General features: G+C 45.5%; 1 protein-coding gene across 1 annotated transcript; it reads left to right on the top strand.

Moving 5' to 3' along the window:
* Window positions 1-5,305: 5,305 nt before the first annotated feature.
* On the top strand, window positions 5,306-25,023 carry mmp24 (matrix metallopeptidase 24; the record flags this gene model as incomplete). Its single annotated transcript, XM_083907689.1, has 10 exons — window positions 5,306-5,458; window positions 11,580-11,728; window positions 11,957-12,073; window positions 15,027-15,126; window positions 15,216-15,420; window positions 17,265-17,426; window positions 18,066-18,274; window positions 21,428-21,566; window positions 22,598-22,864; window positions 24,597-25,023. 10 exons carry the CDS (start codon window positions 5,306-5,308, stop codon window positions 24,959-24,961), a joined length of 1,866 nt encoding a protein of 621 aa, XP_083763815.1. The 3' UTR covers window positions 24,962-25,023.
* Window positions 25,024-25,248: the final 225 nt, after the last annotated feature.

Raw genomic sequence — 25,248 nt, 5'->3', positions numbered from 1 at the left:
TAAAACCTTAAAACTACTTTTTCACTACATTTATACATTGTACATATTTTAATTTAAAAAACAGTCAAGAATCGTGATTTATTGACATATTTATTAAGTCAGTTTTCAAATCATTTAGTGAAAAGCTTCCACATCAGCGTTAGTCTGCTCTCGGTACACGGAAAGCACCGCGTTGTGAGATCAGAACAACCAGGTTGTCCTTGGTGTTCACAAAGTGACTCTTCAAACTCGACACTGGAGGATAATCTGTTAGCATACGTCTGACGTAAGCCTCCAGGATTTCGCTCCGACCGCAGAGATGAGTTTGATCGCTGAAGTGTTTCATCGCACAGTTGAGCTCAGTGTTTATGATCGAGCACGAGTTTTGAATGCAAGACCCAACAAAATAACAACCAGAGCAAACGTAGCTGGAAAAGATCTTAGTTTTACAGACTTTGTACGATTCGTACCGAGTCAGCAGCAGATCCAGGTCTCGCAGATACACGTCGATGAACGCGCTGATGGAGGCGACGTAGCCCGACGTCGCTCGGCCGCTCTGCGAACTCAGCCGAGCCTCGTGGATCAACATCTGGACGTGGAAGGAGGCTCCGTTCACCCAGATCTTGAAGCCGCGCGAACTCATCTGTCCGTCGTGCAGCAGCGAGTTCTTCAGGACGGTAAGATGGCCGCTCAGCTGCGTCTCCAACCTGCGCAGCTCTGCCGGCAAACGCCGGTTGTCGTTGATGTACCCGCGGTGACGCTTCACGTACTCTGACATGGTGTCGCGGACGGACGAGGCTTTCTCTTCGCCAAAGACGCGGGCGGAAAACGGCGTAGGAGTCTTCTCGTTGTCCAGTCAAGGTCTTCACGACGACCTCCAAGATCATGGAAATCACCAACGCACCGAGTCCGACGGCGTTGGGGACTGAGTTGAATCCAGCGAGAGAAGATCCCAGCGAGCTGATAAAGCCCGGCACACTGTTGACCAGCTCATTAGAGTAGACCTGAAGCTCAGTGTTGGAGTCAACGCCTGAAAACCTCAGCAAGGACTCGTCGATGCCGACGTCTGGGAAGAGACACGGCTGCCGCGAAGAGTCTTCGTACCAGCCAAGAGTAACCGCCGATACGTCCACGTGAGAGCTTTCACCGCCCATGTTTTCACCCTCGATCTGTGAGACTGAACGACGCGAGAAGGTTCAGCGACGAACTGACGATGCGGTGAAGACCAGACGCGACGAGGACGACGCCGGCAGCCAATCGGGCGAGAGGACAGGTCGGCGTGTCTGTGGATGATTTACTTCAACAACTGTTCAACTCAACAACAAACAAAACACACACGTCAAAACTGTGGAGGTTGTTCATCATCCAGTAGATGGCGGTATCGCCTCACACTGGATCGTTTCAGTGGGATTATGTTGATAACTGAGGGTGAGTTAGTGCAGAGGTGCAGTTTGTGAACAGGCGACTGCTCGAGATTCATGTTTGGCCAATGGAGCGTGAGTTCATTAGCTCGGTGTTGGATGAATTGAGACAGGGATCGATTGCTTCTGTCTGGTGACCCAGATATTAACTGACGTTTCGGCAAGTAGATTTTTGGAGACATCAAATGTTTTGCAACTGAATTTAAAACCTTTAAGTACGGCCTTAAAACCTTTAAGTACGGCCTTAAAACCTTTAAGTACGGCCTTAAAACCTTTAAGGTACGGCCTTAAAAACCTTTAAGTACGGCCTTAAAACCTTTAAGGTACGGCCTTAAAACCTTTAAGGTACAGCCTTAAAACCTTTAAGTACGGCCTTAAAACCTTTAAGGTACGGCCTTAAAACCTTTAAGTACGGCCTTAAAACCTTTAAGGTACGGCCTTAAAACCTTTAAGTACAGCCTTAAAACCTTTAAGGTACAGCCTTAAAACCTTTAGGTACGGCCTTAAAACCTTTAAGTACAGCCTTAAAACCTTTAAGGTACAGCCTTAAAACCTTTAGGTACGGCCTTAAAACCTTTAAGGTACGGCCTTAAAACCTTTAAGTACGGCCTTAAAACCTTTAAGGTACGGCCTTAAAACCTTTAGGTACGGCCTTAAAACCTTTAAGTACGGCCTTAAAACCTTTAAGTACGGCCTTAAAACCTTTAGGTACGGCCTTAAAACCTTTAAGTACGGCCTTAAAACCTTTAAAGTACGGCCTTAAAACCTTTAAGTACGGCCTTAAAACCTTTAAGGTACGGCCTTAAAACCTTTAAGGTACGGCCTTAAAACCTTTAAGTACAGCCATAAAACCTTTAGGTACGGCCTTAAAACCTTTAAGGTACGGCCTTAAAACCTTTAAGTACGGCCTTAAAACCTTTAAGGTACGGCCTTAAAACCTTTAAGGTACGGCCTTAAAACCTTTAAGTACGGCCTTAAAACCTTTAAGGTACGGCCTTAAAACCTTTAAGTACAGCCTTAAAACCTTTAAGTACGGCCTTAAAACCTGTAGGTACGGCCTTAAAACCTTTAAGGTACGGCCTTAAAACCTTTAAGTACGGCCTTAAAACCTTAAAGGTACAGCATGAGGGTGAATATAGGGAGGGGGAGGGGTTTGTGAGACTCCACAAAAATACTTCTTTGTCTAAATACTTCATGTTTCAAAGGTTCAGCAGTAAGAAACAGGTCGATCAAAGTGTCATGGACGATAGGACACTGTCCTCATGGACGATAGGACACTGTCCTCATGTTCTGGCTGAATGTCTGTGTTTGTGCCAACAAACACTGTTGCTCAGCACTTTATCAGGGTTTTACAAAGACCCACCAGAGGGGGGCGCCAGAGTCGACGATCTGAAAGATGAAAATTCATCCATGCTGATCTGCTTTTAATCTGGTTTGGACCCGTTTTGATGTGTGTGTTTTGTTTGTTGTTGAGGTGAACAGTTGTTGAAGTAAATCATCCACAGACACGCCGACCTGTCCTCTCGCCCGATTGGCTGCCGGCGTCGTCCTCGTCGCGTCTGGTCTTCACCGCAGCGTCAGTTCGTCGCTGAACCTTCTCGCGTCGTTCAGTCTCACAGATCGAGGGTGAAAACATGGGCGGTGAAAGCTCTCACGTGGACGTCTCGGCGGTTTCTCTTGACTGGTACGAAGACTCTTCGCTGCAGCCGTGTCTCTTCCCAGACGTCGGCATCGACGAGTCCTTGCTGAGGTTTTCAGGCGTTGACTCCAACACTGAGCTTCAGGTCTACTCTAATGAGCTGGTCAACAGTGTGCCGGGCTTTATCAGCTCGCTGGGATCTACTCTCGCTGGATTCAACTCAGTCCCCAACGCCGTCGGACTCGGTGCGTTGGTGATCTCCATGATCTTGGAGGTCGTCGTGAAGACCTCGACTGGACAACGAGAAGACACCTACGCCGTTTTCCGCCGCGTCTTTGGCGAAGAGAAAGCCTCGTCCGTCCGCGACACCATGTCAGAGTACGTGAAGCGTCACGTCACCTACGTCAACGACGACCGGCGTTTGCCGGCGGAGCTGCGCAGGATGGAGACGCAGCTGAGCGGCCATCTTACCGTCCTGAAGAACTCGCTGCTGCACGACGGACAGATGAGTTCGCGCGGCTTCAAGATCTGGGTGAACGGAGCCTCCTTCCACGTCCAGATGTTGATCCACGAGGCTCGGCTGAGTTCGCAGAGCGGTCCGAGCGACGTCGGGCTACGTCGCCTCCATCAAGGCTCTCGTCGACGTGTATCTGCGAGACCTGGATCAGTTGCTGACTCGGTACGAGTCGTACAAAGTCCGTAAAACTCAGATCTTTTCCAACTACCATTGCACTGCTTATTACTCGGCGGTGTCTTGCACAGACCGATCGTGTTCGTTCGTAAACACTGAGCTCAACTGTTCGATGAAACACTTCAGCGGTCGATTCGATCTGTGCGATCGGAGCGGAATCCTGGAGGCTTACGTCAGACGTATGCTAACAGATTATCCTCCAGTGTCGAGCTTGAAGAGTCACTTTGTGAACACCAAGGACAACCTGGTCGCTCTGATCTCACAACGCGGTGCTTTCCGTGTACCGAGAGCAGACTAACGCTGATGTGGAAGCTTTTCACTATTTCACTCAATAAATATGTCAATAAATCACGATTCTTGACTGTTTTTTAATCTAAATATGTACAATGTATAAATGTAGTTAAAATACGCCATTTCACGCCCAACATCCTATAATATTATCCATCAATTATCCACCGTTTCATCCTCCACTGTAGTCACAGGGAATCTATAATATTTGTAGCTCCAAAATCTACTTGTTATGATTATATAATATAGATAATATAATTCCAAATTCTACTTATAACTTCAAATTCTACTCATAATTCCAAAATTACTTATAATTCCAAAATGTACTTATAACTTCAAATTCTACTTATAGTTCCAAAATATACTTAAAGTTCCAAATTCTACCTATAGTTCCAAAATTACTTATAATTCCAAAATTACTTATAATTCCAAAATGTACTTATAACTTCAAATTCTACCTATAGTTCCAAAATTACTTATAATTCCAAAATTACTTATAATTCCAAAATGTGCTTATAACTTCAAATTCTACTTATAACTTCAAATTCTACTTAAAGTTCCAAAATATACTTAAAGTTACAAATTCTACTTATAATTCCAAAAGTACTTATAATTCCAAAATTACTTATAATTCCAAAAGTACTTATAACTTCAAATTCTACTTATAGTTCCAAAATATACTTAAAGTTCCAAATTCTACCTATAGTTCCAAAATTACTTATAATTCCAAAATGTACTTATAACTTCAAATTCTACTTAAAGTTCCATAATTCACTTATAATTCCAAAGTTCCTTTTTTGATTCTGTAAACAAATGTTTTTCATGATTCAGTTTTTACTCAGAATGTTTTTTCTCTGAATTCATGCTGTTGTGTGTGTGTGTTGTGTGTGTTAACACAGGGAGCCCCCAGTGGCGTCACAGCGCTACTGCAACAACATCTCTATCTCTCTCTCTCTCTCTCTCTCTCTCTGCCGCCTCCTCCTGCGCGTGCGCAATGAGCGCTCGTCAGGTTGCAGGAGCAGAGAGAGAGAGAGAGAGAGAGAGAGAGAGAGAGAGAGAGAGAGAGAGAGACAGACAGACACAGGGAGGAGACGGAGTCACACGGAGGTGAAGACATGAAGCAGGAGAACACGCCGCGTCTCCTCCTCCTCTTCCTCCTCTTCCTCCTCTTCCTCCTCTTCCTCCTCCTGCGCTAAAACAGGCGCAAAACACGAGCGTGGAAAACTGCGGCGGAGCGCGCGAGGTGTGTGTGTGTGTGTGTGGGAGAAGGAGCGCGTGGACAGAGCCATGGCGACGGCAGGAGGAGGAGGAGGAGGTGGAGGAGGAGGAGGAGGTGTGCGGCGGAGGAGACTCCCGGGATTCTGCTGGAAAACCTGCTACTTCCCACTGCTGCTGTGGGTCGTGTCCGCGTGCGGGGAGGAGAAGACGTTCATCGTGGAGGTGAGGAGGAGGAGGAGGAGGAGGAGGAGGAGGAGGAGGAGGAGGGGGAGGGGGAGAGAGGAGGAGGAGGGGGGGGGGGGGAGAGAGGAGGAGGAGGTGTCAGGCATGTTTGTTTAGGTCCAGTTGTGGATTCACAGACATCATCATCATCATCATCATCATCATCATCTTCTTCTTCAGTCCAGTTTCCATCTTCACCTGCGCGCACGCGCCAGGACGTTTACCTTCCGTCTTTGTGTCTTTGTGTCTTTGTGTCTTTGTCTCCTCTCAGCGGAGGATAAAAGAAGGAGTGAGAGATGAAAGATTCAGTGGAGATGAATAAATGAACGGGAGAGCGCGTGCGCGGGCGTGCGCTGCTTCGCTGAGCTCGCGCACAAATGAACACATGAATGGATGATGAGCCGCTTCAGATTTGATGCTGTGTGTGTGTGTGTGTGTGTGTTCTTGTACTTGCAGCATACTGAGGACCAGTGAGGGTTTTTAACCAACAAAGTGAGGTCATTTTTACGGAGTCAGGACATTTTGGCCGGTCCTCACTTTGTTTTCATTGAAATCACTTCCTTAGGTTGCTATAACATGCTCTGTAAAAAAAAAAATTTGGACGACTTTTTTTGTCAAATGTTGGACCAACATTTTTTTCTTCAATTTTTTTTTCAACTTTTGGATGAAGTTGAAAAAAACTTAGTATAGTATAGTATGACTTTTTTTGCCAAATTTTAGACGACATAGTGTAGTATGACGTTTTTGTCAAATTTTGGACAAAAAAAAAAAAACAAAATCAAAAAAGTTTTCCAGCTCTTTTTGCTCTGGGGCTCCACCTGCAGACATTTTATGGTACTGCACCCGGTAGTTCTTTGTAGATAATAATGTCATTCATGAAGTAGATATTTGTAATTGTGTTGATTTATAAAGTGGAAATGCTGGTCCTCACTTTGTCAGCGACCCAGTCCTCAGTATGTAGCAAGTACAAGAATGTGTGTGTGTGTGTGTGTGTGTGTGTGTGTGTTTGTACCTGCGTCATACTGAGGACCAGTGATTGTTTGTTTTTTTTAACCAACAAAGTGAGGACATTTTCACAAAGTGAGGACATTTTGGCCGGTCCTCACTTTGCTATCATTTAAATCACTTTCTTAGCTCGTAAACATGCTAACACAGAGGTCCTCACTTTGGTGCAAAAACCCTGGTTTTCCAGACCTGGTGTTTCACACACTTTTTTGCTCGGGGGCGCCACCTGCAGACATGTTACGGTACTGCACCCGGTAGTTCTTTATAGACGTCATTCATGAAGCAGATATTTGTAGCAGAAGTGCTGGTCCTCACTTTGTCAGCAACCTGGTCCTCAGTATACAGCAAGTGCAAGAGTGTGTGTGTGTGTGTGTGTGTGTGTGTGTACACCTGGTACTCCTTATGTTGTGGGGACCTCTAAATCTGTTTACACATCTGTCACATGATGTTTATAAATCAAGTCCCCCGTGACGTCAGTGACGAGATTTTTAAGCCGAAGACGTGTTTTAAAGTTAGGCAGAGGTCAAAGGTCAAAGGTCAGAGGTGAAGTTAAGGTCAGTGGTCGTTATGGTTAAAGTGAGACTAAGTGAAATGAATGTCATGTGTTCTGAAGTCATAGGAACCTGTGTGTGTGTGTGTGAAGGTGCTGCAGAACAAAGCATCCACACACACACACACACACACACACACACACACACACAGGTTGGTCCAGCTGTCCTTGTAAGGACCCGGCACCGTGATGGACGTCCATGTCCGTGCTCCCTGATCTCCCTGAACCACAAACCAGTTTTAAAAAAACTTCAACTCTAACCTGTTCCTCAGAAACGAGGTTCTGCCTCGCTAGGACCTGGTTTTGGGGTCTCCATGAGGACCAGTCAGCGGTCCTGACAATGTCACGTGCACGGTTTACTCCAGCTAAGATCGAAGCGTCTGCTGTACATGCGTTTTATCTCACGTGTTTACATGACGTTAAGAAAACGGAATTATTGTCTTAGTCTGACTGAAATAAGACTTTTACCTGAAGAGGTACACACACACACACACACATTCGTGTACTTGCTGCATACTGAGGACCAGGTAAAGTGCTGACAAAGTGAGGTCCAGCATTTCCACTTTATAAATCAACACAATTACAAATATCTACTTCATGAATGACATCTACAAAGAACTACTGGTTGCAGTACCATAAAATGTCTGCAGGTGGAGCCCCAGAGCAAAAAGGGTTGGAAAACGTTTTTTTGTTTTTTTTGGTAATTTTTTTTATAAAAACATACTATACTATGTCGTCCAAAATTAAAAAAAAAATGTGACCCAAACTTTTACAAAAACATCATACTATACTGTGTCGTCCAAAATTTGAAAAAAAAATTTGACCAAAAATTTTTTGTCCAAAGTTCGACAAAAACGTCATACTATACTATGTCGTCCAAAATTTAAAAAAAATTAAAATGTGACCCAAAATTTTACAAAAACGTCATGCTATACTGTGTCGTCCAAAATTTGAAAAAAAAATTTGACCAAAAATTTTTTGTCCAAAGTTCGACAAAAACGTCATACTATACTATGTCGTCCAAACTTGGAAAAAAAAATTTGACCAAAACATCATACTATACTATGTCATCCAAAATTTGAAAAAAAATTGACCCAAAAATTTTTGTCCAAAAAATTTTGTACAAAAATTTTTGTCCAAAATTGTTGGTCCAAAATGGTCATACTCTACTATGTCGTCCAACATTTGAAAAAAAAAATTTGACCCAAAATTTTTGGTCTAAAATTTGACAAAAACGTCATACTATACTGTCATCCAATAGTTGAATTTTTTTTTGAAAAAAAAAAAATTTGGTCCAAAATTTGAAAAAATATTTTTTTTGACAAATTGAGTATAGCATGTTATAGCAACCTAAGGAAGTGATTTCAATGAAAACAAAATGAGGACCGGCCAAAATGTCCTCACTCTGTAAAAAATGACCTCACTTTGTTGGTTAAAATCCCTCACTGGTCCTCAGTATGCCGCAAGTACAAGAACACACACACACACACACACACACACACACTCTCTTCTTCACTGGGTCCAAATATAGCGTCTCCCTCCATAAATGATGGACATGGTCAGAGTCCGGAGGGGGAAGTGCAGACAGAAGCCGTTCTTTACAGAAAGACAAACAGCAGAAATGCAAATGTCTCGCAAATTTGATCCGAACTTAAAAAAGAAAATCTAAAATTCTGTAAAAAAGAAAAGTAAAGAAAACGCGATGTCACGTGTGTTTTCCACGAGACCTGAACATGTTAACGTTCTGGAAGTCGTATTTCGAAGCGACGCAAACAATTTGTGTGTTTCAAAGGCTGCTTTATTGAATATTTAAAAAAAATAAAAATATCTTAAGGTGTTGCCCTTTGTAGACGGTCCCTGAGCTGTTTCTGAAGAAAAGTCGCATCATAACATCGACGTCCGCTTAAATCTACGATGTCCTGAGAGTGTGTGTGCGTGTGTGTGTGTGTGTGTGTGTGTGCGTGTGTGCGTGTTCGTGTGTGTGTGTGTGTGTGTGTGTGTGTGTGTGTGTGTGTGTGTGTGTGTGTGTTATATGACACCACAGACATGAGGTCATAGTTCCCACCTGGGCCTTCTTCAAAAGAGTGTCACGTTACACAACCACAACAAAGAGTAAGTGTGTGTGTGTGTGTGTGTGTGTGTGTGTGTGTGAGTGTGTGTGTTAAATATTATCGCTCCCTGATTTGTTCCTTTCGCTCCCTCATTTTTTTATTTGTGCTCCCTCATTTGTTCTTTACACTCCTTGATTAGTTCTTTACACTCCCTCACTTGTTCTTTACACTCCCTAATTTTTTCTTTTTGCTCCCTCATTTGTTCTTTACACTCCCTGATTTGTTCTTTACACTCCCTCACTTGTTTTTTATGCTCCCTGATTTGTTCTTTACACTCCCTCACTTGTTTTTTATGCTCCCTCATTTTTTTATTTGTGCTCCCTCATTTGTTCTTTACACTCCTTGATTAGTTCTTTACACTCCCTCACTTGTTCTTTACACTCCCTCATTTTTTCTTTTTGCTCCCTGATTTGTTCCTTACACTCCCTCATTTTTTCTTTTTGCTCCCTGATTTGTTCTTTACACTCCCTAACTTGTTCTTGACGCTCCCTGATTTGTTCTTTACACTCCCTGATTTGTTCTTTACACTCCCTGATTTGTTCTTTACACTCCCTGATTTGTTCTTTACACTCCCTGATTTGTTCTTTACACTCCCTGATTTGTTCTTTACACTCCCTAACTTGTTCTTGACGCTCCCTGATTTGTTCTTTACGCTCCTTGATTTGTTCTTTACGCTCCCTCACTTGTTCTTTGCGCTCCCTCATTTTTTTCTTTGCGCTCCCTCATTTGTTCTTTACGCTCCCTCATTTGTTCACCGCATAATAGCAGAAGAAGAAGTCCAGAAATGTGTCCTACAATGTCTTCTTGGACATTGTAGGACACAGGACGTCCTCAGACGTGCGAGACGACCCGTCTGTCTGCTGGTGGTTCGTCAGACGTCCGTATTGTAGCTGAGTGCTGACTGAGCTCACGCTGAAATATTAATGAGGGAGTGTGAGACGAGCTCAGCCTCCGTCTTCTCTGTGAAGGACGCTAACGCTAACATGACGTCGTTTTAACCCGTGGAACGCAGAGCATTTAGACTTCGTGTGTCGTATCTTTTTCTTCAGCACAACCTCCACAATCTGTTGAAATTATATATGTTTTTGTTTTGTTTGTTTTTTTAATTTCTCCAACTATATAAACACGCCTGAGCACAAAGGGCTAACATTTGGAATGTTGGAAACACAGTACGTCACAGTTCAGAGTTCACCTTTGGCTCAAAATAAAATAAAATAAAAAAACACCACATGATAACGATCGTCTAAGGAAACTTTTTCCCACGCATGTTGGTGCATGGAGCTACCACTGGGTGGCGCTAAAGGGAGAGAGGCCACCAATAATATTAGCGTGTAGCAGTGCAGTTGTTCTTTACGCTCCCTCATTTGTTCTTTTCACTCCCTGATTTGTTCTTTACGCTCCCTGATGTTCTTTACGCTCCCTCATTTGTCCTTTACACTCCCTGATTTGTTATTTGCACTCCCTCATTTGTTCTTTACACTCCCTCATTTGTTCTTTACACTCCCTGGTGTTCTTTACACTCCCTCATTTGTTTTTTGCACTCCCTCATTTGTTCTTTACACTCCCTCATTTGTTCTTTACACTCCCTGGTGTTCTTTACACTCCCTCATTTGTTCTTTACACTCCCTGGTGTTCTTTACACTCCCTCAGTTGTTCTTTACACTCCCTGGTGTTCTTTACACTCCCTCAGTTGTTCTTTACACTCCCTCATTTGTTCTTTACACTCCCTTATTTGTTCTTTACACTCCCTCATTTGTTCTTTACGCTCCCTCATCTGTTCTTTACACTCCATTTTTTGTTCGTTACGCTCCCTCATTTATTATTTGCACACCCTCACTTGTTCTTTACGCTCCCTCATTTGTTCTTCCCACGCATGTTGGTGCATGGAGCTACCACCGGGTGGCGCTAAAGGGAGAGAGGCCACCAATAGTGTTAGCGTGTAGCAAATGTCGACCACACCTGGAAACGTTCACGCGAATGAAACAATGTTTTTTTTTAAACGTTCCGATGAGTTGTCATTCCTGTTTGGTTGGAGGACCACGTTGTTGTAGTTATTTAGAAGGCCACAGGGGGCGACAGAGGTTCTGCAGTGGAACTTTAACCTGTGGACATTTCCCGTGGTACACTGACCAGTCGTCCTCATGGAGACCAAAACTTGGTCCTAATGAGGCAGAATCTCATTTCTGAGAAGCTGGTCCCTTGTTTTCTCTACACGGCTCCCCCTACAGTTTCGGAGTACAACACCACCGTAAACATCCAACCATCCTGTCGGCTCCGCCCCCGCCCTTCCCCTCTCCTGACCATGGCCATGTCCGTGGTCCACATTCTGAGGACTCCGGGGTTCCACTGCCCGGGTCTTGCAAGGCTGTTTTTTCCACTAACAGACAGTAGGGGGCAGTCGAGACAGTTAAGCTGACCTGTGACCTGTGAACTCACCTGGGTTCCTCTCTTTCAGACGTGGCTGAAGAACTACGGCTACCTGCTTCCTCACGACCTCCGTACGTCAGACCTGCGGCAGGAAAAGGCCATGCAGTCGGCTGTGGCGGCCATGCAGCGCTTCTACGGCATCCCTGTGACCGGAGTCCTGGACGAGACCACCATAGAGTGAGTCCCCTGGGTATATTTATATATATATATATGTATGTATATATGTATATTTACGAGACCGAACCTGAACATATAGAACGGCTCACTATTTGGCAATCGCTCTTTTGGCGGGGCGCAGAAAACCGGCTCATTATTTGGTCCACGGATGTTTAGAACAGCTCGTCGTTTGTGTGCGCGTAAACGTACTGAGAAGTGTGACGTTTGAACGCCTCGCGCTGTGTTCAGGTGGATGAGGAGACCCCGCTGTGGCGTCCCGGATCACCCTCACACCAGCCGCCGTCAGAGAAACAAACGCTACGCACTGACGGGACAGAAATGGAGAGATAAAAAGATCTCGTACAGGTAATCGCTCAACAAATCCATCCATCTTCTTCTTCTTCCTCCTCTCTCCTCTTCCTCACTGGTTGTTTCTCCCCCTCAGCCTGATGTAAATTACCTCTGTCCCACGGGACCCTGAATGCATCAGCATTCATTCTCTCTCCATGGCCCTCCCTCCCTCTCCTCCTCTGTAAAAAAACAACAACAACAAACATTTAATGGCAGTTTGTCCGTGGGTGAATGTATAGAATAGCTCACTATATAGCAGTCTGTGTGCTGATGGATATAGATGACAGCTCACTATTTGGCAGTCTGTGTTCTGATGGATGTAGACAGCTCACTATTCGCCAGGCAGTCTGTTTGTGAATGTATTCAATAGCTCATTATTTAGCAGTCATTCTGTCGGGGGATGTATATTATAGCTCACTATTTGGCAGTCTGTGTCCTGATGGATATAGATGACAGCTCACTATATAGCAGTCTGTGTCCTGATGGATATAGATGACAGCTCACTATTTGGCAGGCAGTCTGTTGGTGAATGTATTCAATAGCTCATTATTTAGCAGTCATTCTGTCGGTGGATGTATATTATAGCTCACTATTTGGCAGTCTGTGTCCTGATGGATATAGATGACAGCTCACTATTTGGCAGGCAGTCTCTTGGTGAATGTATTCAATGGCTCATTATTTAGCAGTCATTCTGTTGGTGGATGTATATAATAGCTCACTATTTGGCAGTCTGTGTCCTGATGGATGTAGATGACAGCTCACTATTTGGCAGGCAGTCTGTTGGTGAATGTATTCCATAGCTCATTATTTAGGAGTCATTCTGTTGGTGGATGTATATTATAGATCACTATTTGGCAGTCTGTTTCCTGATGGATATAGATGACAGCTCACTATTTGGCAGGCAGTCTGTTGGTGAATGTATTCAATAGCTCATTATTTAGCAGTCATTCTGTCGGTGGATGTATATTATAGCTCACTATTTGGCAGTCTGTGTCCTGATGGATATAGATGACAGCTCACTATTTGGCAGGCAGTCTCTTGGTGAATGTATTCAATGGCTCATTATTTAGCAGTCATTCTGTTGGGGGATGTATATAATAGCTCACTATTTGGCAGTCTGTGTCCTGATGGATGTAGATGACAGCTCACTATTTGGCAGGCAGTCTGTTGGTGAATGTATTCCATAGCTCATTATTTAGGAGTCATTCTGTTGGTGGATGTATATTATAGATCACTATTTGGCAGTCTGTTTCCTGATGGATATAGATGTCAGCTCACTATTTGGCAGGCAGTCTGTTGGTGAATGTATTCAATAGCTCATTATTTAGCAGTCATTTTGTTGGGGGATATATATTATAGCTCACTATTTGGCAGTCTATGTCCTGATGGATATAGATGACAGCTTACTATTCGGCAGGCAGTCTGTTGGTGAATGTATTCAATAGCTCATTATTTGGCAGTCAATCTGTTGGTGAATGTATTCAATCGCTCATTATTTTGCAGTCAATCTGTTGGTGGATATATAGAATAGCTCATTATTAGGCAGTCCATCAGTTGGTTGATATGAAACAGCTCACTATTTGGCAGTCAGTCTCTTGGTGGATATAAATAACAGTTTAACGCTGTTGGCATTTTGTCAACAATCACCTCAACTCATATTTTATATCATGTGACTTCGGCTCCTCCGTGGTTTGAAACCATCAACCTGTTTAATGGACCGGAACAAACCACCTCCAGACGGGTGCCGTAAATCACTAAATCCCGGAAGGCTCCACCCACGCCTCCTTCAAAACATCAGCCGCTGTAAATGAGTTACAGGTGAGAGCGACTCACAGGAAACAGACGAACAATAGGCTTTAAAAAACAACGATGACGAGCCGAGTGAAGGAACTCGGCGGCGTCCACGCGGCGCTGTGGCGAAACACGAGGAGGCGCTGGAGCGTAACCAGATCACTGCGATCAAACACTTTGGGCTTTTATCTGACGCTATCCAGAGCTGTGATGCATTCACTGTCCCGTGGGAGCGTCGTAATTTACATTAGACCTACAAAGCTCTGAGTGAGAGGAGTGAGAGGAGTGAGAGGGTGAAGACACATTCAAATTCTTCAATTAAAAATAAATCTGGTTGAAGTTGAAAAATAAGATTGGAACTTACGCAACTTGATCAGAACAAAAACAAAACAAAAACACTTGTTTGGTTATGTTGAGAACAGCTCACTATTTGGCAGTCAGTCTGTCGGCGGACGTATGGAACAGTTCATTATTTGGCAGTCGATCGCTTGGTTTATGTTTTGAACAGCTCACTATTTGGCAGTCAGTCTGTCGGTTGACGTATGGAACAGCTCACTATTTGGCAGTCAGTCTGTCGGTGGACGTATGGAACAGTTCATTATTTGCCAATCGATCTCTTGGTTTTTATATGGAACAGCTCACTATTTGGCAGTCAGTCTGTCGGTGGACATATGGAACAGCTCACTATTTGGCAGTCAGTCTGTCGGTGGACGTATGGAACAGTTCACTATTTGGCATTCAGTATGTCGGTGGACGAATGGAACAGTTTCTTATGTGGCAGACCGATCGATTGGTATATGTATGAAAGGCTCACTATTTGGCAGTCAGTCTGTCGGTGGGCATATGGAACAGCTCATTATTTGGCAGACCGATCGATTGGTATATGTATGAAAGGCTCACTATTTGGCAGTCAGTCTGTCGGTGGGCATATGGAACTGTTCATTATTTGCCAGTCGATCTGTTGGTTTGTGTATAGAACAGCTCACTATTTGGCAGTCAGTCTGTTGGTGGACGTATGGAACAGCTCATTATTTGGCAGACAGTTTCGCGGCTGTAGAGAACAGCTATGCAGATTATGCTAACGTCCGTTAGCCGCTCCCAACACCAGATGTTTACAGCATGTAAATGCGTGAGTTTGGCGTGAACTGATGCTGTTTTTCGGTGGTTTTTCCCGCAGCATTTCTAACTTCACCCCTAAAGTCGGGGAGAAGGACACGCAGCGAGCGATCCGACAAGCCTTCAACGTTTGGCAGACGGTCACGCCGCTCTCCTTCCAGGTCACAACATTTTACGAAATATTCCCTTCAGAGTTCCGACGCGTTTGAAATGTTCCGTTGACGTTCCGCTGTGGTGTTTTCCGTTGCAGGAGGTTCCCTACGCGGAAATCAAAAACGAGGGTAAGGAGGCGGACATCATGATCTTCTTTGCCTCGGGTTTCCACGGCGACAGCTCCCCGTTTGACGGCGAGGGCGGTTTCCTGGCCCACGCCTATTTCCCCGGCGCCGGCATCGGAGGAGACACGCACTTCGACTCCGACGAGCCGTGGACGCTCGGGAACGCCAACAACGACGGTAAGACGTCCGAAGACACGAGCATTTTTACGCAAACGTTAAAGTTATAGAAGAAGAGGACGATCGCGCGCAGCGTCTTTACGTACGCCATTAGCTTGATCGCTATATCGCGTTAAAGGTCCTGTGATGTCATTTCCTGTTTTTAAAGGCTGTAGAAATGATAATCATCATATTTACTGTTAGGGGTGAGTGAGAACGTGGAGACATTTTTTAGGAAGTGAGGACATTTTTAGAAAGTGGAGAAAGTAGAGGTGAGTGAGAAAGTGGAGACATTTTTTAGAAAGTGGGGACATTTTTAGAAAATGAGGACTTTTTTTTGAAAGTGAGGAAATTTTTACATTGACATTTTTAGAAAATTTACATTTTTAGAAAATTTACATTTTTAGAAAGTGGACATTTTTAGAAAATTGACATTTTTAGAAAGTGAGGACATGTTTTAGAAAGTGAGGACATGTTTTAGAAAGTGAGGACATTTTTAAAAAATTGACATTTTTAGAAAGTGAGGACATTTTTAGAGAGTGAGGACATTTTTAGAAAATTGACATTTTTTTTGAAAGTGAGGAAATTTTTTACATTGACATTTTTAGAAAATTTACATTTTTAGAAAATTTACATTTTTAGAAAGTGGACATTTTTAGAAAATGGACATTTTTAGAAAGTGAGGACATGTTTTAGAAAGTGAGGACATTTTTAAAAAATTGACATTTTTAGAAAGTGAGGACATTTTTAGAGAGTGAGGACATTTTTAGAAAATTGACATTTTTAGAAAGTGAGGACATTTTTAGAAAGTGAGGACATTTTTAGAAAATGATGAAATTTTTTGAAAGTGAGGACATTTTTTCAAAAGTGGGGACATTTTTTAGAAAGTGAGGACTTTTCCAGAAAGTGAGGACATTTCCAGAAATTGAGGACATTTTTAGGAAGTGAGGACATTTTTTAGGAAGTGAGGACATTTTCAGAATTTTTAGGAAGCGAGGACATTTTTGGGGACTTTTTAATGAGGTGAGGACACTTCCAGAGAGTGTGGACATTTTCAGAAAGTGAGGACATTTTTATAAGCTGAGGACCTTTTTCATAAGGTGAGGACATTTTTTAGAAAGTGGGGACATTCAGGAAATTGAGGACATTTTTTTTAGAAAATTAGGATATTTTTTAAAAAGTGGGGACATTTTCAGGAAGTGAGGACTTTTTCCATCAGGTGAGGACATTTCCGGAGAGTGGAGACATTTTTTTTGGCCTGTTTTTTTGGACCTTGAGACAAAAACTCAAACAAATGTAAATCTGCGTTACACTGTTCAATGTTAAGGTGCAAAATCTGTTGTTCGCGTACACAACTACTTGTGTGTCTTTTCTAAATCTAACGTTTAAAGCGTCAATTCACTACTTTAACGCGCAGTAGATCGTAAATAACTGTCAGATATTGAGAGTTATTCCGGAAAAATGGGGCAAAAAGCACTTTACATTTACATACTCACTATCTTTGTCTGTGGTCTTTCAATTACCCCGGCGTGTGTGTGTGTGTGTGTGGTGTCTCCTTATCTACACACACACACACTGGGTAATTGAAAGATCACAGACAAAGATAATGAGACAGAAATGTTTTTTGTCGCGTCAGGAGGACGGAGACGAGGACAAAAGAGCTTCGTTTCCACCTCGTCCTCCTGAGGGACATTAGTGTTATTGACACGAGGACACCTGCAGGACACCAGATGGTTCTGTCCACTGTCATCTTAAATTCATTCATTCATTCGTTCGTCCCCCCGTCATTCGTCGCCATAATCAAACGCAAACACGGAGCAGGAAGGGGAGTCATCGCCTCTCACCGGATCGTTGTGTTTTTCCAGGCAATGACTTGTTCCTGGTGGCGGTCCACGAGTTGGGTCACGCCTTGGGTTTGGAGCATTCCAACGATCCCAGCGCCATCATGGCGCCTTTCTACCAGTACATGGACACGCACAACTTCAAACTGCCCCTGGACGACCTGCAGGGGATTCAGAAGATCTACGGTAAACGGAAGGGTTTATTTTGGGTTTTTTTGGTCGAATGTTGGCCTTCGTCACTTGTGTTGACGTAACGTTGGACCTCAGGTTGAACATTCCAGGTGTGAAGGGCCACCAAAAGCAAATCTGCTTGTTCTGACGGGGAATAGTTGGGTAACAGGCCACGCCTAGCCATGACAATGCTTTTTAGTCAGTTGAACAATTGTTTCCAATCGAGTGAAAATGGAAAAAATCGAACAAACTGACCAATAGGCCTTTAGAAATACGTTTGTTCGTGAATGTAGTGTTGTGGAAATTCCCTCCTGCTGCTGGTGAAGAATGAAATGGAGACTTCTGCTGGCCGACGAGGTTTTATTTTCTTAGCAAAGATTGGTTCAATCTGCAGACGAGTGGTTCAGAACATAGTCAGACCTAAACATTTATACCTGGGGAACATCCCTTTTCAGAAGGGGTCTGCCCTTCCAGGCCGTGCTTTCACACCTTTCACACCAGGTTTTCTGCAGATGTTGTAGTTAGTTGAGTCTCGACGTCCTAATCGGAACACACAAAAGGACCTGGTATCTTGTGTTGGGCAGCAGCTGTAGCTCTGAGACAAAGAAATTGAATTAACCATTACGGTAGTTGACAGGTTTCTTTTCCCCTCAGGTATCCCCACGGCCATGTTGGAACCCACCCGACCGCTACCCACCTTACCGTCTCGGCGAACGCACTCCACCTCCGAACGGAAGCACGCGCAGCGCCCGGCGCGTCCACCGGGCGACCGGCCGGCGCTGCCCGGCAACGGCAAGCCCAACATCTGCGACGGCAACTTCAACACCGTGGCCTTCTTCAGACGCGAGATGTTCGTCTTCAAGGTGAGCGGCGATTCTTCAGAGCAGAGGTGGAGAAAGTCGGCGTTTGAGGAGCTGGAGGTTCAGTGAAATGGATTTTAATAAAAAAAAAGGAATCACGTGACTGAAAAAGTGGGAAACGATGAGGAAACCACTCCTTTTCCATCTCCACTGTCAAATGTTTAGAACGGTAGCAAAATAAGTGATCCGTACCATCCCAGTTTTTGGCACCATTCTGTCATGGCACCAAGAACATGGGTCTGGCCCGTACAGGGCGGAGCTACGCGTCCTGCAGTGCACTGATTGGTTGAAAGGAAAAAAATCAAATTGCGACATTTTTTTTTTCTGCAGCTTCTCTCAAACAAGACTTGTCCCTTTTGCGATAAACGGCCACATTCCGAGAAGAAGCGACACGGAAATGCTGAATTACGCCGTCGCGTTGTTCTTCTTTCGAGGAATTTATCGGCCAGGCTACACCGCGTCGCGCTGGTTTGACGTTATGCGATATATACGTGGGTACGTAAGTAGGGTTAGCCAAGCTACATCGTTTACGTATCCGGCCCAGCACATTCTGCAAATCGAGGTTGCACCACGGTGACCGAAAATGCAGGCAATGATTACTCGAGTGATTCGTAAAAGAAAGTAAGGCCCACTTTATATTGCGTCTTTAGACACGACGCCCGGGAAATCTGTCAGGACGCCCGCGGCGCCTACAACTTTCCGCTTTACTTGCTCGACTGTACGATCGTAGCCGGCCTCCCGCATCCGCTGTTGCATTTTTACGTCGGCGGCCATCTTGTTCCTGGACGACTCCAGCTTCTTCTTCTGGATCCCGTCCTCCGACCAGATACCGATCAGGCACTTGGTTTCGGAAGGGGCTCCACGTACAGCGTCCGGCGCCCTCCTTCGCCCCCCCCCCCCCCCATTTTTTTTCCCGCAAGTCCCGCGGTACATGCTAATTAGCGCGCGCGCACTATACGCTAATCGCCTAAACCGTGACCTCCCGCTGTCGCGAGCCCGTCGCATTCTCTTCGGACGCACTTTGAAGTTGATCGGGGACTCCCCGCTGAGTTGTCGGGCGACTACTTTGCAGTTGTCGGGACAAAATTTGACGACATCGGGAATTCGCGAAAAGCGCAACGTAAAGTTGGCCTAAATGTCCAAAGTGTGGGACCATTTCACGACAACTGTCGTACCACAACAGCACGTCCTCAGTGATTCAGTATCTGAGCCTTAAGCATCCAGTTGCTAACACTTCCGGCACATGCTAACGTGAACATTGATGTTAGCCGATTGTAGCCGAAAAGTAGCTTACTAGGGCTGCAGCTATGGAATATTTTTGTAATCGAGTATTCTACTGATTGTTCCTCAATTAATCGGATTCAAAAAAATAAATAATAAGAAGAATTTTGCGTCCTCGTCCTTTGTTCCACTTGGCGGAAACAAGGTTTTGCACGAAGGTTTTTCCCGACTCCGACGTAAAGTAGGTACGAATTCTGACTGATATCGGTATGGCCCATAGCCAAGGTTGAGACGTGAGCGTCAGGCATGGATTAGCGTGATGAGGCTGGATGTGAGCTGCAGCTGACGGTGACTCACGCAGCTGTGGTGGTTTCACAGAGACACACGGGGAAAGAAGAAGAAGAAGCATAATTGCACATTAAGTGCTGCAGGAAACAGGAAGCAGAGCAGCTGTGAGCCACGAGCGGTCACTTTGTAGCTCACGCAGCACAAAAAAACCCCCCAAAAAAACATCGATTTCTACCGGGAGACGACTGAGCTCCAAAAATAAATAAATAAATGAATCATACGTGCCGAACATATGGCGCGATCGGGTGCCAAGATCATTAGTGCCGCGCGATTAGCTAGCGTTAGTGCCGTCACAGCGACGCACAGCAGGAGAGGACGTGATGAAGGACCTGTCCCAATACCTCCCCTAACCCTACATTGTTACCCATAAGTGAAAAACCTGTCGTGTTTTTCACTTATGTTTCATTAGGAAGGCGCTGAATCGCAGCAGTAGCTGTACAAGTAGAAGTAGTAGTAGTTGTAGCAGTAGTAGCAGGAGCAGTAGTAGTAGTAGTGGTAGCTGTAATAGTAGTTGTAGCAGTAGTAGCAGGAACTGTAGTAGTAGCAGTAGTAGTAGTTGTAGCAGCAGTAATAGTTGTAGCAGTAGTAATAGTTGTAGCAGTAGTAGCAGGAACAGTAGCAGTAGTAGTAGTAGTAGTAGCAGTAGTAGTAGTAGTAGCAGTAGTAGTTGTAGTAGTAGCAGCAGTAGTAATTGTAGCAGTTGTAGCAGTAGCAGGAACAGTAGCAGTAGAAGTTGTAGGAGTAGTAGCAGCAGCAGTAGTAGCAATAGCTGTTGCAGCAGCAGCAGTATTAGCATAGCAGTAGCAGCAGTAGCCGTAGCTGTAGTAGTAGCAGTAGTAGTAGTAGCTGTAGCTGTAGCTGTAGTAGCAGCAGTAGATGTTGCAGTAGCAGCAGTATTAGCATAGCAGCTGTAGTAGCAGTAGTAGCTGTATCTGTAGTAGCAGTAGTAGTTGCTGTAGCAGCAGTATTAGCATAGTAGGAGCAGCAGTAGCCGTAGCTGTAGTAGCAGTATTAGCATAGCAGTAGCTGTAGCAGTAGCAGCAGTAGTAGTTGTAGCTGTAGCTGTAGTAGCAGTTGCAGTAGCAGCAGTATTAGCATAGCAGTAGCAGCAGTATTAGCATTGTAGTAGCAGTAGCAGCAGTATTAGCATAGCAGTAGCTGTAGTAGCAGTAGCAGCAGTATTAGCAAAGCAGTAGTAGCAGCAGTAGCAGTAGCTGTAGCAGTAGTAGCAGTATTAGCATAGCAGTAGCAGTAGCAGCAGGTTACATCAGGACACAGAGCAGTGGGTGTTTGAAAGAGGACACTTATTATGGGATGTTTCCACGGTGAGAAAAGCTTCTTTAGCTGCTGCATTGATTTTCTCTTCAGACAGAAAAACATTAGAGCAGCTGAAGGATGATGATGGTGTGTGTGTGTGTGTGTGTGTGTCGGTGTGTGTGTGTGTGTGTGTGATACAGTTGTATGAACACACACACCTGAACATTGGTTGTTGTTTGGTTTAGTTCTTGTTGTTTGTTTCTTCTCTGGTTGTTAAGTTAGTTTTGTGGACTTTTAGCCTCGTTGACCTTTGACCTCACCGTGTCGTAGGACCGATGGTTCTGGCGCCTGAGGAACAACAAGGTGCAGGAGGGTTACCCCATGCAGATCGATCAGTTCTGGAAAGGCCTGCCGCCTCGCATCGACGCTGCCTACGAGCGGTCCGACGGAAAATTTGTCTTCTTTAAAGGTACGAGACAAGAAATGTGCGAAAATGTGCAGGATGCTAACAAAACAGAGGGACGAAGACGCTAATAAATGGCTAACAAACAACATTTTATGGACATTTTGATCAAGTTAGCTGAACAAATGGAATGGTCTTGATAAACGCCATATAATCTAGAAAACTGTCCAGCAGGGGGGCAGAAGAAACCGGCTAGCTTACATTTAGCATATCTGGTTTAGCAGCTAACCATTATTGATGTACTCGTTAAACAGCAAATATGTCATAAATATTGGCTGAAATTTGTGGCTTCAATAGTTCAGGTTTGTAGAAATCGTCTGTGATGTCATGTGACAGTGCATGTAGGGGGCGTGGCCTAAATAGCCCTAAATAACAATGACGTCAGTAATCCATAATCTGAGCCTAAACTAAGATCATGTTTATATCTCTATCAACAAAGAAAATACTTCATTTGTAGCGTACTCGTTTCGCTGCTTTCGACGCCATCTTTGTTATGTGAAAACACGCAATGCATTCTGGGCAGAGCCGGTTTTTTTTTCTATATGCGGACTATGCAGCTGCATAGGGCCCCCCCACAGCCACCAGGGGGGCCCCCAAACTGCGAGTTCAGACTCGTATTTTATTATATTGTTGAGAATTAAAAGTCTTTATTTGTGTGTATTGGATGTATTCGTGATGCAGTTTGAAAAAATAGGGGCCCCCACATAGTATCTTGCATAGGGCCCCCCAAACAGCTAGAAACGGCCCTGGTTCTGGTTAGCCCTCGCTCCCAAGGTCTTGGGTCTCGGAAAAAATCTCAATATTGAGGGCGATACGGCGCTTAAACTTGGCCTCAACTTAATTTTTGAGATTGAGGGTTAGGGGTAAGGAATCGGGTGACCCCGCCTTGCACCCGTATACTCGTCATTACGGTAGAACCTCAGGACAGAACAACCGTCCAATCGCAGACGAGAGTCGCCGGCGTTATTTTTTAACCTGGCGAATATGAACCGGTGCTGTGTTCCCCCCCCACCCCACCCCCCCGTGGCGTCTTCCAGGTGATAAGTACTGGGTGTTTAAGGAGGTGACGGCCGAGCCGGGTTACCCCCACGGCCTGCTGGAGCTGGGCAGCTGCCTCCCCGAGGACGGCGTCGACGCGGCGCTGCGCTGGGAGCCGGTCGGTAAGACCTACTTCTTCAAAGGAGACCAGTACTGGCGCTACAACGAGGACAAGCGCACCGTGGACCCGGGTTACCCCAAACCCATCGCTGTGTGGAAGGAGGTCCCACATTCACCGCAGGGGGCCTTCATCAGCCGGGAGGGATGTAAGTGTCACCGCTCGTCTTCTCTCGCGCTCTCCATCCAGGCACCGTTAGCGCCGCTAGCGCCGATAGCGTTAGCCTACGGTGGAACTGGGGCGGTGTGTTTATTAAAGGATAAGAGCAGCGCTAACACATACCCAGCGTAGCTGTGTACTGCGTATGTGTGCCTCTGTTTGCGTTAACGCTGACGCCGTTGATGCCGCTAAACGCCGCTGACGCCGTTAAACGGCGTTGACGCCGTTAAACGCGGTTGATGCCGTTAAGTGCCATTAAACGCCGCTGACGCCGTTAGACGCCGCTGATGCCGGTAAACGCCGATGACGCCATTGATGCTGTTAAACGCCGCTGACGCCGTTAGACGCCGCTGATGCCGGTAAACGCCGATGACGCCATTGATGCCGTTAAACGCCGCTGACGCCGTTAGACGCCGATGATGCCGGTAAACGCCGATGACGCCATTGATGCCGTTAAACGCCGCTGACGCCGTTAAACGCCGCTGACGCCGTTGATGCCGTTAAACGCAGCTGACGCCGTTAAACGCAGCTGACGCCGTTAAACGCTGTTGACGCCGTTGATGCCGTTAAACGCCGCTGACGCCGTTAAACGCAGCTGCCGCCGTTAAACGCTGCTGACGCCGTTGATGCCGTTAAACGCCGCTGACGCCGTTAAACGCTGCTGACGCCGTTAAACGCCTCTGATGTCGTCAGCGATGTTTAATGGCGTTGACGCCGTTGATGCCGTTGACGACGTTAAACACCGCTGACGACGTTGATGCCGTTAAACACCACTGACGCCGTTAAACGCCGCTGACGCCGTTGATGCCGTTAAACGCCACTAAACGCCGTTGATGCCGTTAAACACTGCTGACGCCGTTAAACACTGCTGACGACGTTAAACGCTGCTGACGGCGTTAAACGCCTCTGATGTCGTCAGCGCTGTTTAATGGCGTTGACGCCGTTGATGCCGTTGACGGCGTTAAACACCGCTGACGACGTTGATGCCGTTAAACACCACTGACGCCGTTAAACGCCGCTGACGCCGTTGATGCCGTTAAACGCCACTAAACGCCGTTGATGCCGTTAAACACTGCTGACGCCGTTAAACGCTGCTGACGGCGTTAAACGCCTCTGATGTCGTCAGTGCCGTTTAATGGCGTTGACGCCGTTGATGCCGTTAAACGGCGTTAACGTTTGACAACACTAATATATATATATATATCTCAAGCTAGTCATTGTTAGCAACAGCAGTCAACAATAATGGTATTTTTGCTTAAATGTAAAATGCTAAATGTACTAGCTGATGTTAAATCGTAAATCTAATCTTAAATGCGTTAGCTGATGTTAAATGCTAAACTGAAATAGCAAATCAAATTTGTAAGGTTAGCGTTACTTTAGAGACTCATTTTTAACAATCGGGGAGTCACGTTAACGTGACGTCGCGGGGCGTCTTTTTCCAGCTCAGTCGTCATGGAAACGCGCCATGCGCTAACCACGGCTAACGTGCTAATGTGCACTAATTGTGACGGAAAGAGCTACGACGGCAGTCCACAGGGCTTTAGCACTACGTCGAGACAAACCGCTAATTTTGAAAGTGCACAGACCGATTCTAGACTTTACCGGACGAGTCGAGCTAGAACATACCAATTGAAAAGTGAAAATTATACAACTATATATTTAAATATTAACCCACTGTCCTGTACGTCCCCCCCCACCCCCCCCTTCCATCATCCCCTCAGACTACACTTACTTCTACAAAGGGAAGGAATACTGGAAGTTTGACAACCAGAAGCTGACGGTGGAACCCGGATACCCAAAGTCCATCCTGCGCGACTGGATGGGCTGCGACCAGTCGGACATGGAGCGCTCCGGCGGCGGCGGCGGCGGCGGCAACCGCCAGCTGCCGCCGGACGACGTGGACATCATGGTGACCATCAACGACGTCCCGGCGACGGTCAACGCCATCGCCGTGGTCATCCCCTGCGTCCTGTCGCTGTGCGTCCTGGTGCTGGTCTACACCATTTTCCAGTTCAAGAACAAAGGAGTGCAGCAGAACACCATGACGCCGCACTTCTACAAATACCCCGTGCAGGAGTGGGTATGACAGGCAAACCCCGCCCTCCACCCCGCCCCACGCCGCCGCCCAAGAGGTCACACTGTTAGCGAGCCAACGTCGGCTTGAGCGGCCAAAGGATGTTTGGCCAGAAACTCGTGCCTAAAACACAAAGTTTACTGACTCGATCTTTTCGAAAGACGCGCAAAAGAACGTGGAGGAGAAAACGTTGAACGTCTTCAGTCGACTGTGACAAAAATCTCCTTCTCAGTGAAAACAAAAGAAGACTTTCCTAAAGCCAGAGACCACGTCCTCCGAGTTTGTCGTCCGGTGACGGC

Source organism: Microchirus variegatus (assembly GCF_963457635.1).
Source record: "Microchirus variegatus genome assembly, chromosome: 21".
Lineage (NCBI taxonomy): Eukaryota > Metazoa > Chordata > Actinopteri > Pleuronectiformes > Soleidae > Microchirus > Microchirus variegatus.
This window is presented reverse-complemented; position numbering and strand designations above follow the sequence as displayed.